At 46.0% G+C, this 15026-nt stretch overlaps 1 protein-coding gene across 2 annotated transcripts in view; it reads left to right on the top strand.

The window, feature by feature from the left end:
• TAF1B (TATA-box binding protein associated factor, RNA polymerase I subunit B) overlaps positions 1 to 15026 on the top strand; it is a 316001-nt gene that overhangs the window by 160606 nt on the left and 140369 nt on the right. For both annotated transcript variants that reach the window (XM_063915434.1, XM_063915433.1), the window contains exon 9: positions 2792 to 2939. In XM_063915434.1, the coding sequence (XP_063771504.1) occupies positions 2792 to 2939 (148 nt within the window). The remainder of the gene's footprint in view (positions 1 to 2791; positions 2940 to 15026) is intronic.

The following is a 15026-nucleotide window of genomic DNA, read 5'->3' as shown; positions in this document are numbered from 1 at the left end:
TGGACACTCACAGCCAGCGGTTGTTCTTGTCTCGGGAGAAAGTCCTGAAGCTTCAGGACAGGATTCGTTGCTTCCTTTCTCGTCCGCAAGTGTCGATACATTCGGCAATGCAGGTGCTAGGCCTCATGGTCTCAGCATTCGACATGGTGGAGTATGCTCAATTCCATTCTCGCCCCCTCCAGAGGCTGATTCTAGCCAAGTGGGATGGCCTGCCTCACCGGATCAGGTCTCAGATGATCTCATTGACTCCGGAGGTCCGTCTGTCGCTACTTTGGTGGCTCCGGGACCAACAGTTGTGCAGGGGGCCGTCCCTTCTGGATATCCAACTGGGTTCTGTTGACGACAGATGCCAGTCTAAGAGGTTGGGGCGCGGTGCTGGAGCAACACTCCCTTCAGGGTCGGTGGACCAAGGAGGAATCTCTCCTCTCGATCAACATTCTGGAATTGCGGACAGTCTTCAATGTGTTGAACCTGGCCCAGCATTTAATTCAGCACCGTCCTGTTCAAGTACAGTCGGACAACGCCACCACAGTGGCTTACATTTATCATCAAGGCGGCACTCGAAGCCGTTTGGCAATGAAGGAAGTCTCACGGATTCTACGTTGGGCGGAACGCCATCTACCGGCCATATCGGGCCTCCCTCAAGGTTCATATGTCTGCCTTGTCGGTGTGGTTTCAGAGAAAAATTGCGACTTTACCTGATGTTCATACTTTCACTCGGGGTGTGTTGCGTATCCAACCTCCCTGTGTCCCGCCTGTGGCTCCTTGGGACTTGTCGGTGGTTTTGGAGGCGTTGCGGGAGCCTCCGTTTGAACCCCTGGGTTCAGCTGACCTTAAGTAGCTTTCCCTTAAGGTGGTATTCTTGCTGGCTATTGCCTCTGCTAGAAGAGTGTCGGATCTGGGTGCCTTGTCTTGTAGTTCCCCATATCTGATTTTTCACCATGTCCGGGCGGTTCTTAGGACTCGCCCCGGATATTTGCCTAAGGTGGTTTCTTCGTTCCACCTTAATCAGGAGATTGTGGTTCCGGCCTTTGTCTCTCCTGATTCGTCTCCCAAAGAGCGGTCTTTGGATGTGGTACGGGCTCTCCGTATCTATGTGAAGAGAACTGCTTCTATTCGAAAATCTGATTCTCTTTGTTTTGTTTGGATTTCACAAACGGGGCTGGCCTGCTCACAAGCAGACCCTGGCCAGATGGATTAGAACGGTGATTGCACATGCTTATGTGAGGGCTGGTCTGTCAGCTCCTGCTCACATTACGGCCCATTCTGCTCGGTCTGTTGGACCCTCTTGGGCGGCCCAACGGGGTGCGACCCTAGATCAATTGTGCAAGGCGGCTACGTGGTCCTCTGGGAACACGTTCATAAGGTTCTATGCCTTCGATACTGCCGCTTCCCAGGATGCTTCCTTTGGACGCCGGGTTCTTGTGCCCGCTACAGTGTGTCCCCTACCATAAAGAACTGCTTTAGGACATCCCCATTGTCCAATCCTTGTGGAGCCCAGTGTACCCCGCAGCAGAAAACGAGATTTATGGTAAGAACTTACCTTTGTTAAATCTATTTCTGCGAGGTACACTGGGCTCCACAAGGCACCCACCCTGACGCACTTAGCTTCTTCGGGTTGGTATGGCATTAGCCGCTGACACTTCTCTTGTCGTGAGAGTGTGGTGTATGTGGCTACTAACCGTTGTCGTCTCTTTTCCTGCTACTGCATTGGGCTGGTTAACTAAAAACTGAGCTCCTGTGCAGGGAGGCGGGGTTATAGAGGAGGCGGCGCTGTGCATTCTGGGAACAGTCAAAGCTTTGAGCCTGTTGGTGCCTCGGATCAAGATCCTACTCTACACCCCATTGTCCAATCCTTGTGGTGCCCAGTGTACCTCGCAGAAAGAGATTTAACAAAGGTAAGTTCTTACCATAAATCTCGTTTTATATATATATATATATATATATATATATATATATATATATATATATATATATTGTCAGGACAATCTACATTTTCTTTTCATCAAAACAATGGAAAGAGTGAAAGCACTCCAGTTTCCTCCAAAGTGTCAAGACCGCAGCTTCCCCATATGAGGACCCCGCATCTCGTGGGTATAGAATCTGTCACAGAAAATTATACAGGGTGCGCTCCATAGTGGTTTGAATAAAAGGTTTATTATACACAATAAAACCACAAACCAGCCAGGTAATACTCGTACCAACTAAAGCCTCAATCATGCATGTCACAAAAAATATTGTTGAGTGCTGCGCCTCTCCAGACACAAAGGGGGGAATTCAAATGTTTGAAAAGTCAGTTGGGTGTCTGTTTTTTCCTATCTAATAGCAAAAAACAGACACCCAACAGACTTTTCAAACATTTGAATTCCACCCAGAGTATGCTGCTGGAACCGCTGCTGCTTACAAGATGTATAGTGGAAGACTCTTCTCCCCTCTTGGCAACCACAAGCACGAGACCCGACTTCAGATGGAGAGCACGGCCAGAACATTCTCTTGCTCCATAAACTCATGCACCTAGACTGTAGCTAATGGACAGCATAACTTAAACGACCATTAGAGTGGGGTATACATTTTTTTTTTCTTACTTTTAATTGTGAACCTAAGTCATTCCAACTTGTCAGTGTGGGATATCTGTACCAATAAATCTAGATTCATGTTATATTATAAAATGTAGACAACTTCCATGTATCTTACACCTCATATTTCTGGTATTATTTTCCTTATGTCCCTGCTAGGATATTAGCTGTGGGGTCTCATGCACTAATTCTCTTTCATTCTATCTCCTCCATAGACCTTCCCAGTATACAGTGATATCATGGAGCTGACTACAGGCCTTGGAACCTTTTTAGAGTTACCTCCATTTCCACCCATAACACAAACCTGCTATTATCACCCCAATGTACTGTGTATGAAATACCTGATGGAAGTGAATTTGCCAGGTAATTTTATTTTCTAGAATCTTATTAAATGTCAAGATGACTGCTGGTTAGAGAGAGGTACTTTATAATGTTATGTATAGTAACTTTCAGTCCTTGCACTGACACAATTTGTAAAGTCTTAGGGGCCACTACATCTAGTCGCTAGTTAGTTGGAAATTGCTTAATGCAGGTTAATTAGTTAGAAAGTTCTCAATAGGAATTTACACAGAGCTTTGTTCACAGCTTCAGACGATGTGAAAGTAGGAAAAATCCTTATTGTAATGCAGAAATGTCAGCGCACAGGGTCTTATTCAGATTTATATGCAGTCCCAATGGTTTATGAACCATTCCGATGCTGTGGGGTCTGCGCAGGCGCAGAATGGGTCTTGCAATATCGTTCGCAGCCCCCTGTCAGGCACAGCATATTTGACAGGGAAGAGTGGGGACAGCACCCAGCACCAATCTTCAAAACGGAGGTCGCGTTGGTTCCATTTTGAGGGTGTGACAGGTACAGGGTCTGCATTATCGGATGCAGACTTACTGGACCGGGGTATCTGGATCTGACGGCCAGCCTGGGTAAGCTTCGGGGATAGGGCTCTGAAAGGAGCCTGCCCCTGCAATGTGTTCAGAGTGTAGAGAGACCACCTTAGTAGTCCCTTCACTACTCTATTGGGACTCCTGTGCATTCACTGTCCCTCTGCCGGTGACTTCTGCAAAGTGTAGCCAACAGTAATTTGGAGTCCCTCCTTCACACGTGCGGGTGTTACTTAATGCTTGTGGGTATCTCCCCCCAAAACTGGTGTTTTTCAGGTAATAGGCCTCAAATATTTAATGAAAACTAAGGCCACTAGATATGCTAACCGGAATCCTGACTTGGGCTGTAGAAATGTCAAACCCTTTGGCTGAGTGCTGTCAGAGAAAATAGACTCCACATATTATTATAGGAGATTGATTATTCACAAGAGATTATTTGGCTCAGTGCTGTCAGAGAAAATAGACTCCACATATTATTATAGGAGATTGATTATTCACAAGATTATTCACTATAGACAGACGTTTGTGGAATGTGAGAAGGAACGGGGAAGTTGTATAGGCCCTAAAGTTATATTTCACCTGTTGCACAACACCTGAAATTAAATCAAGGTCAAAGTGTTTATCCAAAATACCATTTGTTCTAGCAGTAGGAGATGAGTTTTTCCGTGTGAGTGAAGTGTTTACAATAACATCACTACCCCGATATATGCTCATCAAAACTTTCATACAATTCTTAGTGCCAATGGCCTGTTCCTTTTTAAAATATAAACCACTGCTCTTTTTGGATAGTTATATCCCATACCCATACAGTGATTTTGTGATTGTCCAAAAAGACCATTAGCTAGAAGGTGTTTATTTTCAAGAGAATGCTGCATTTCCTTCCTCTTGGCTATGCACAGTCCGGCGAAAACTCTCCCTGCAAAGCTTGCCATCTGACTGCAAGCATGATTTTGATTGGCAGAGACAGGCTGCTGTTTTCTTAATTGAAAGTAATATAATGCAATGGAAGGGGTGACTGTCTGGAAGACGTATTTAGCAATAGAGTTGCAAGAATGAAGAGAGACTTTCTCGTGTCATTTATAATTATAATATTCTGCTTAGTGACTTAGGGGTCTATTTACTAAGCCTCGGATGGAGGTAAAGTGGACGGAAATAAAATACCAGCCAGTCAGCTCCTAACTGTCATTTTTCAAACACAGCCTGTGACATGGCAGTTAGGAGCTGATTGGCTGGTACTTTATCTCCATCCAAGACTTAGTAAATAGACCCCTTAGCTTCTTATGGGGATATTACTAATGGATGTTCTAGATATATTCCCATCCAGCATTTGTACTTAGTAGGATTACTGAATCATTTGGTGTTTGGCTTATACTTTTTAGCAGATTTTGGGTTTAGCTGATTATAATACTGTAGACAAAATCATTTCTCTAACGTCCTAGTGGATGCTGGGAACTCCGTAAGGACCATGGGGAATAGCGGGCTCCGAAGGAGGCTGGGCACTCTAGAAAGATCTTAGACTACCTGGTGTGCACTGGCTCCTCCCACTATGACCCTCCTCCAAGCCTCAGTTAGATTTCGTGCCCGGCCGAGGTTGGATGCACACTAGGGGCTCTCCTGAGCTCTTAGAAAGTTATAGTCTTAGAATTTTTTTTTTTTTTCAGTGAGACCTGCTGGCAACAGGCTCACTGCAGCGAGGGACTAAGGGGAGAAGAAGCGAACTCGCCTGCTTGCAGCCGGATTGGGCTTCTTAGGCTACTGGACACCATTAGCTCCAGAGGGATCGACCGCAGGCCCAGCCTTGATGTTCGGTCCCGGAGCCGCGCCGCCGTCCCCCTTACAGAGCCAGAAGCAGGAAGATGGTCCGGAAAATCGGCGGCATGAAGACATCCTGTCTTCACCAAGGTAGCGCACAGCACTGCAGCTGTGCGCCATTGCTCCTCATACACACTTCACACTCCGGTCACTGAGGGTGCAGAGCGCTGGGGGGGGGCGCTCTGAGGCAGCAATAAAAACACCTTGGCTGGCTAAAATACCTCAATATATAGCCCCTGGGGCTATATATGAGGTAAATACCCCTGCCAGAATCCCAAAATAAGCGGGAGAATAGGCCGCGAAAAAGGGGCGGAGCCTATCTCCTCAGCACACTGGCGCCATTTTTCCCTCACAGCTCGGCTGGAAGGAAGCTCCCTGGCTCTTCCCTGCATTTCTACAATACAGTAAGAGGGAAAAAGAGAGGGGGGGCACTAAATTGGCACTGTATACAGTATAAGCAGCTATTAGGGACATAACTCAGTTAGTCCCTGTATATATATAGCGCTCTGGTGTGTGCTGGCATACTCTTACTCTGTCCCCCCAAAGGGCTTTTGTGGGTCCTGTCCTCTATTTGAGCATTCCCTGTGTGTGTGGAGTGTGTCGGTACGGCTGTGTCGACATGTTTGAGGAGGATAATGATGTGGAGGGGGAGCAGATGCCTTTAGCAGAGATGTCACCCCCTGCGGGGCAGACACCTGAGTGGATGGTATTATGGCAAGAAATGAGTGCACGTATAGACTCCTTACATAAAAAATTTGACGACATGCCGACTGTGGGACAGCCGAGTCTTCAGCTCGTGCCGGTCCAAGGGTCTCAAAAGTCATCAGGGGCTCTAAAACGCCCGTTATCTCAGGTGGCACAAGTAGATGTCGACACGGATACTGACGCCAGTGTCGACGACGATGAGTCAAATTTAATGCCCGTTAAGGCCATTCGCTGCATGATTGAGGCAATGAAAGAGGTGTTAAATATTTCTGATTTACATCCAGGTACCACAAAAAAGGGTATTATGTTTGGGGAGAAAAAACTACCTGTAGTTTTTCCCCCGTCAGATGAATTAAATGAAGTGTGTGAAGAAGCGTGGGCTTCCCCTGATAAGAAATTGGTGATTCCTAAGAAATTACTAATGGCGTTCCCTTTCCCGCCAGAGGATAGGTTACGTTGGGAAACACCCCCGAGGGTGGATAAAGCGCTCACACGTTTGTCAAAAAAGGTGGCACTACCGTCCCAGGATACGGCCGCCCTTAAGGAACCTGCTGATAGAAGGCAGGAGGCGATCCTGAAGTCTGTATATACACACTCAGGCATTATACTCAGACCAGCAATTGCGTCAGCTTGGATGTGCAGTGCTGCCGCTGCATGGTCAGATAACCTGTCAGAAAATATTGACACACTAGACAGAGACACGATCCTGTTAACAATTGACCATATCAAAGACTCAGTCTTATACATGAGAGATGCACAGAGGGAAATCTGCCGGCTGGCATCTAAAGTAAGTGCACTATCTATCTCTGCTAGGAGATGCTTATGGACTCGCCAGTGGACTGGAGATGCAGATTCCAAAAGGCACATGGAAGTTTTGCCTTATAAAGGGGAGGAATTATTTGGGGATGGTCTCTCCGACCTAGTTTCCACAGCAACGTCTGGGAAGTCAGCATTTTTACCCCATGTCCCCTCACAGCCTAAGAAGGCGCCATTTTATCAGGTTCAGTCCTTTCGATCCCAGAAAAATAAGCGGGGAAAAGGAGGGTCTTTTCTGTCTAGAGGCAGAGGCAGGGGAAAAAGGCTGCAGCAAACAGCAGGTTCCCAGGAACAAAAGTCCTCCCCCGCTTCCTCTTCCAAGTCCGCCGCATGACGGTGGGGCTTCACAAGCGGAGCCAGGTACGGTGGGGGCCCGCCTCAGGAATTTCAGCGATCAGTGGGTTCGCTCACAGGTAGATCCCTGGATCCTTCAAATAGTATCTCAGGGATACAGGCTGGAATTTGAGGCGATTCCACCCCGCCGTTTCCTAAAATCCGCCTTGCCGATTGCTCCCTCAGACAGGGAGGCAGTGCTAGCGGCAATTCACAAGCTGTATTCCCAGCAGGTGATAATCAAGGTACCCCTACTTCAACAAGGCCGGGGTTACTATTCCACACTATTTGTGGTACCGAAACCGGACGGTTCGGTGAGACCCATTCTAAATTTGAAGTCCTTGAACACATACATAAAAAAATTCAAGTTCAAGATGGAATCGCTCAGGGCGGTTATTGCAAGCCTGGACGAGGGGGATTACATGGTATCCCTGGACATCAAGGATGCTTACCTGCATGTCCCCATTTACAATTCTCACCAGGAGTACCTCAGATTTGTGGTACAGGATTGCCATTACCAATTCCAGACGCTGCCGTTTGGACTCTCCACGGCACCGAGGGTATTTACCAAGGTTATGGCGGAAATGATGATACTCCTTCGAAAAAAGGGAGTTTTAATTATCCCATACTTGGACGATCTCCTAATAAAGGCACGATCCAAGGAACAGTTGTTAGTGGGAGTAGCACTATCTCAGGAAGTGCTGAGCCAGCACGGTTGGATTCTGAATATCTCAAAGTCACAGCTGGTCCCCACGACACGTCTAATGTTCCTGGGAATGATTCTGGACACGGCCCAGAAAAAAGTGTTTCTCCCGGAGGAGAAAGCCAGGGAGTTGTCTTCTCTAGTCAGAGACCTCCTAAAACCAAAACAGGTATCGGTGCATCACTGCACGCGGGTCCTGGGAAAGATGGTAGCTTCTTACGAAGCAATTCCATTCGGCAGGTTCCATGCCAGAATCTTTCAGTGGAACCTGTTGGACAAGTGGTCCGGATCGCATCTTCAGATGCATCGTTTAATAACCCTGTCTCCACGAACCAGGGTGTCTCTTCTGTGGTGGCTGAACAGTGCTCATCTTCTGGAGGGCCGCAGATTCGGCATACAGGACTGGGTCCTGGTGACCACGGATGCCAGCCTACGGGGCTGGGGGGCAGTCACAAAGGGAAGAAATTTCCAGGGACTATGGTCAAGTCAGGAGACTGCCCTTCACATAAATATTCTGGAACTAAGGGCCATTTACAATGCCCTAAGTCAAGCAAAATCCCTGCTTCTACACCAGCCGGTGCTGATCCAGTCAGACAACATCACGGCAGTCGCCCATGTGAATCGACAAGGCGGCACAAGAAGCAGGACAGCGATGGCAGAAGCCACAAAAATTCTCCGATGGGCGGAGAATCATGTACTAGCACTGTCAGCAGTGTTCATCCCGGGAGTGGACAACTGGGAAGCAGACTTTCTCAGCAGGCACGACCTCCACCCGGGAGAGTGGGGACTTCATCCAGAAGTCTTCAAAATGATTGTAAATCAATGGGGTCGTCCACAGGTGGACATGATGGCGTCCCGCATAAACAAAAAACTAGAGAAGTATTGCGCCAGGTCAAGAGACCCTCAGGCGATAGCGGTGGACGCCCTAGTGACACCGTGGGTGTACCGGTCAGTATATGTGTTCCCTCCTCTACCTCTCATACCAAAGGTACTGAGAATAATAAGAAAGCGAGGAGTAAACACAATTCTCGTGGTTCCGGATTGGCCAAGAAGAGCGTGGTACCCGGAACTTCAAGAGATGATCTCAGAGGACCCTTGGTCCCTGCCGCTCAGACAGGACCTGCTACAGCAGGGCCCCTGCCTGTTCCAAGACTTACCGCGGCTGCGTTTGACGGCATGGCGGTTGAACGCCGGATCCTGAAGGAAAAGGGCATTCCGGAGGAAGTCATTCCTACGCTTATTAAAGCCAGGAAAGATGTTACGGCAAAACATTATCACCGCATATGGCGGAAATATGTTGCATGGTGCGAGGCCAAAAAGGCCCCAACAGAGGAATTTCAACTGGGTCGATTTCTACATTTCCTGCAAGCAGGAGTGAATATGGGCCTAAAACTAGGCTCCATTAAAGTACAGATCTCGGCTCTGTCGATTTTCTTTCAAAAGGAACTAGCTTCAGTACCTGAAGTTCAGACATTTGTGAAAGGAGTGCTGCATATTCAGCCCCCATTTGTGCCTCCTGTGGCACCGTGGGATCTCAACGTGATGTTGAATTTCTTGAAATCACATTGGTTTGAGCCACTAAAAACCGTGGATCTGAAATATCTCACGTGGAAAGTGGTCATGTTATTGGCCTTGGCATCAGCCAGGCGAGTGTCAGAATTGGCGGCTTTATCATGTAAAAGCCCTTATCTGATTTTTCATATGGATAGGGCAGAATTGAGGACTCGTCCCCAGTTTCTCCCTAAGGTGGTGTCAGCGTTTCACCTGAACCAGCCTATTGTGGTGCCTGCGGCTACTAAGGATTTGGAGGACTCCAAGTTGCTAGACGTTGTCAGGGCCCTGCAAATATATGTTTCCAGGACGGCTGGAGTCAGAAAATCTGACTCGCTGTTTATCCTATATGCACCCAACAAGCTGGGTGCTCCTGCTTCTAAGCAGACTATTGCTCGTTGGATTTGTAGTACAATTCAGCTTGCACACACTGTGGCAGGCCTGCCACAGCCTAAATCTGTCAATGCCCATTCCACAAGGAAGGTGGGCTCATCTTGGGCGGCTGCCCGAGGGGTCTCGGCTTTACAACTTTGCCGAGCAGCTACTTGGTCAGGGGCAAACACGTTTGCAAAATTCTATAAATTTGATACCCTGGCTGAGGAGGACCTGGAGTTCTCTCATTCGGTGCTGCAGAGTCATCCGCACTCTCCCGCCCGTTTGGGAGCTTTGGTATAATCCCCATGGTCCTTACGGAGTTCCCAGCATCCACTAGGACGTTAGAGAAAATAAGAATTTACTCACCGGTAATTCTGTTTCTCGTAGTCCGTAGTGGATGCTGGGCGCCCATCCCAAGTGCGGTCTATCTGCAATACTTGTACATAGTTATTGTTAACTAAATCGGGTTATTGTTGAGCCGTCTGTTGAGAGGCTCTATCGTTTCATACTGTTAACTGGGTTTCATATCACGAGTTGTTCGGTGTGATTGGTGTGGCTGGTATGAGTCTTACCCGGGATTCAAAATCCTTCCTTATTGTGTACGCTCGTCCGGGCACAGTACCTAACTGAGGCTTGGAGGAGGGTCATAGTGGGAGGAGCCAGTGCACACCAGGTAGTCTAAGATCTTTCTAGAGTGCCCAGCCTCCTTCGGAGCCCGCTATTCCCCATGGTCCTTACGGAGTTCCCAGCATCCACTACGGACTACGAGAAACAGAATTACCGGTGAGTAAATTCTTATTTTTATGTTTGTGCTGGGATTTCAGTTAGCGCTTAGAATTTGTACAGTAGAAGTCAGAGTTACAGTAGGGGGGTATCCACTTACCCACTAAACAGGGTTTTCACATTTTTTTTTCCTTTTTACGGATGATTTTTTTCCCTCAGGCTATCCAATAAGCCCTTTTTTTCTGTCCAAAATATTTTCATTTTATGTGCGCAAACGCAATAGGATCAGTGAAAAGTCGCGAACCTATGTATTTTTGTGGCCGCGATCAAAGGAAAAAAGGCTTCTTCTTGTGGAAAATCCCCGATAATTGCCGACACCATAGCTAATTGATATCCCCGGGTGAGGTAGTTAGCCGCAGCTAATATGATACCACCTTTAGAAGGAAAATGTGCTAAGCAGAGCTGCTGCATCTTTGGGTTGTAGCCATTGGATTAAAGGGGGTAGTAATAGTAAATACAAAGCCGGGCGTGTCTGTGGATTTATTATTGCTTCTTTAAATCTTTTTGCTGAAGATTTAGCGGCTTAGAAAAAATCTGCTTCGGAAATTTACCCCTTAGTTTTTAATCTCTAGTATCACCCTCTAAATATATATTAACCAGTGTTTGCATTTGTTCCATGTTTTACTCCAGATACACATGAAGTGTAATATACTTATGTAACATTTTAGGGGGAATTCAAATGTTTGAAAAGTCGGTTGGGTGTCTGTTTTTTCCTGTCTATTAGATAGGAAAAAACAGACACCCAACTGACTTTTCAAACATTTGAATTCCCCCCTTTGTGTGTTATCTGTGGTGATTAGTCGATAACTCTAAATGTTGTGATGAGACGATTACTCTTCTGAAAAGTTATAGTTGTTAGATTACATCTTTGTAAGCATTTCTGGAAGAGTCAAATTATTTCCTGGTTAATTTACAAAGCGTAGCATTTGCGGAGGATGTGTGGAAGTATACATGGCCGCCATTCTCTGTCCATTCAATGCTAACAGCGCAAACACGTCTACATGCTCCGTAGCAATGGTCAATATGGAATTTCCCGTCCAAGCACTCGGGGCAGTTTGTTTTTTGTGTGTTTTAATTCCTGCAAGAAGAACTGTATGTGGTTTTTCTTGTTATACGTTTAGCCCTATCTGCTTTGTGCTGCTGACAGCGGATATTGCTGATTGTGTAGCTGTCTAATAATTATGGAGCCAGAGTTTCTTGTTAAACTAGAAATGTAGGAGCTGGCTGGATTGCTGGTGAGGAGATAAGTGACAGCCTGCATGCTCTGCTTGTTTACAACACACAAGCAGGTCAGTGTGTGTATCCTAGTGGCCTTAATGACAAGCAGGTTGTTCAGCTTCTGACACATCACTAATTGCCACCTTGAAGTGGACCATAACCTCATTTGGCGGGCATTCAGGCGTGGTTTCTACACATACAGGTGTTAAGTGGCGACAGCAGCTTCCCAGGTCAGCATGTTGCATACGCATACTGGAATCCGGAATGGAATGATTTTAAAGCCTAACTCCGCCTTTTAATAAAATAATTTACCAAAGAGCTATGGTCATTGGACATCAGTAATACTATGTACTAACAAGCACAACTAGTACTCGATGGGATCCTTAAATGCAAATAAATGCATTCTAGTGTCTCAAATCTCCCAGGATCCTTTGTCGTGGGCAATGAACAGTGATCTCTCATATAGCTCACTCTTACTAAAAGCAAATCAGCAATTGGCCAGAGCAGTCATAGTTACTGAGTACAATTGCAGCATTCACATAAATAGCCTGTGTGGTTTAATAAATGGTCCATATACTTAAAACTATTAAGTGCTGGGTGCATTGCAACATTGGGGGTGATTCAAGTGTTTATGCGCGCTAAATCTCTAAAGTGACTGGAGATCAATTTTTTTGCTCCATTGGGCGCCTGGCACTGACAGCTGTCGGTGAAAAAACATCTGAATCGCTTCCATTGTGGCGTAAAACAAATCAGAGGTGGCGATTCAAATGTTATTTTGGGTGCCCACTTTGGCCAGTGGTTGCTCTGATTGGGCGCCCATTACTTTTTAAGCAGCCAAATAGACGGGGTTTATCCATGAATAGCAGCTAATCCCATTTAAAGTCCTGGTCAATGCGCTCAAACACACGTTGGGGTGCCTATACCGAGGACTTTTTGTACATTTCTTCTCATCGTCTCAGGAGGCAGCGAGAAGAAATGTCTCTCCCGCGGCTAATGAGCGTTCGAACGGAGCAACAATTGATGTGCCTCATTTTGCACCCCCTAGTGGTAATGCTGAGGGGGAGGGGGGGAAGCAATTGAATCGCCTTCTGAGAATACAAATGTGTCAAATTCATAGCCTAAGATTCTGTATATGAAAATATATATATACCACTGTAAAATCCATCTATTATATAACCACTCCTACAACCTAACCACGCAGAATGAATGACACCAAGGACCGATTTGCACGGAAAGATATGGACGAAGGCCAAATGGAAGTGGGTCAGCAACACATTGCATGAAAAGAAGTGGGTGAGGGCCACGTTACATGGATAGACGTAGGCAAGGGACACAATCATTCTATTAATACATCATTTTTATAGTTGTAACAAATGCTAAATTACTTTAGGGTTTGACAAACCCCTGATTTCTCATTTACATTTGTAGCTGCTAGGTTTGTAATTACAATTTTCAAAACTCAATTTCAAGTAAACCTCCACAAAGCATTATCAGAACCATAGATCTGCAACACATGTAAGGTTGTGTTTTCCTTTGATCATGTAGAACAGCTTGGGAGGTAACTGACGTCTGTGAGTGAGCGCTAGACGTACAGTACCTGCCCTAAGGTCTAATTGACATTTTTCTGTAGGTTTTTGCAAAGTGCTTTAGACTCTTACTGCTGGTGTCTTTTTTTTATGGCCTATAATATATAGCAGTGCTTTTCTGTGACAGTATGATGGTCTGAACAGTTTTTGGTGTGTTTCTTACCCGGATTTGTTAGTTCGAAAAAAAACCCTAACACTAAACTGTAGGACCCTACTCTACGTTTACACACAGTTCTTTACAGTGCTATAGTGCATCCGGAAAGTATGCATAACATTTTTTTCCCTCAAAATTCTACACACAATACCCCATAATAACGTGAAAAAAGTTTTTTCAGATTTTTTGCAAATTTTATAAAAATAAAAAAACTAAGAAATCATATGCGCATAAGTATTCACAGCCTTTGCCATGAAGCTCAAAATTGAGCTCAGATGCATCCTGTTTCCAATGATCATCCTTGAGACGTTCCTACAGTTTAATTGGAGTCCACCTGTAGTAAATTCAGTTGATTTGGACAGGATTTAGAAAGGCACACACCTGTCTATATAAGGTACCACACTTGACAGTGCATGTCTGGGCACAAACCAAGCATGAAGTCAAAGGAATTGTTTGTAGACTGCACAAATCTGGGGAAGGGTGCAGAAAAATATCTGCTGCTTTGAAGGTCCCAATGAGAACAGTGGCCTGCATCATCTGTAAATGGCAGAAGTTTGGAACCACCAGGACTCTTCCTAGAACTGGCCGTCCGTCTAAACTGTGCGTTCGGGGGAAAAGGGCCCTGGTCAGAGAGGTGACCAATTACACGATGGTCACTCTGTCAGAGCTACAGCATTCCTCTGTGGAGAGAGGAGAATCTTCCAGAAGGACAACCATCTCTGCAGCAATCCACCCATCAGGCCTGTTTGGTAGAGTGGCCAGATGGAAGCCACTCCTTAGCAAAAAGCGCATGGCAGCCCGCCTGCAGTTTGCCAAAATGCACATGAAGAACTCTCCGACCATGAGAAACAAAATTCTCTGGTCTGATGAGACAAAGATTGAACTCTTTGGCGTGAATGCCAGGCGTCATGTTTGGAGGAAACCAGTCACCGCTCATCACCAGGCCAATACCATCCCTACAGTGAAGCATGGTGGTGGAAGCAGCATGCTGTGGGGATGTTTTTCAGCGGCAGGAACTGGGAGACTAGTCAGGATAGAGCGAAAGATAAATGCAGCAATGTACAGAAACATCCTGGATGAAAACCAGAGCGCTCTTGACCTCAGACTGGGGCAACGGTTCATCTTTCAGCAGGAGAACGACCCTAAGCACACAGCCAAGATACCAAAGGAGTGGCTTCAGGACAACTCTGTGAATGTCATTGAGTGGTCCAGACTTGAATCCGAATGAACATCGATGGAGAGATCTGAAAATGGCTGTGCACCGACGCTTCCCATCCAATCTGATGGAGTTTGAGAGGTGTTGCAAAAAGGAATGGGCGAAACTGCCCAAAGATAGGTGTGCCAAGCTTGTGGCATCATATTAAAAAAGATTTGAGGCTGTAATTGCTGCCAAAGGTGCATCAACAAAGTATTGAGCAAAGGCTGTGAATACTTATGTATAGTACATGTGATTTCTTATTTTTATTTTTATTTTTAATAAATTAGCAAAAATCCCCAAAAAAATTTTTTTTACATTGTCATTATGGGGTATTGTGTGT

The sequence above is a fragment of the Pseudophryne corroboree genome, chromosome 4, assembly GCF_028390025.1.
Source record: "Pseudophryne corroboree isolate aPseCor3 chromosome 4, aPseCor3.hap2, whole genome shotgun sequence".
Lineage (NCBI taxonomy): Eukaryota > Metazoa > Chordata > Amphibia > Anura > Myobatrachidae > Pseudophryne > Pseudophryne corroboree.
This window is presented reverse-complemented; position numbering and strand designations above follow the sequence as displayed.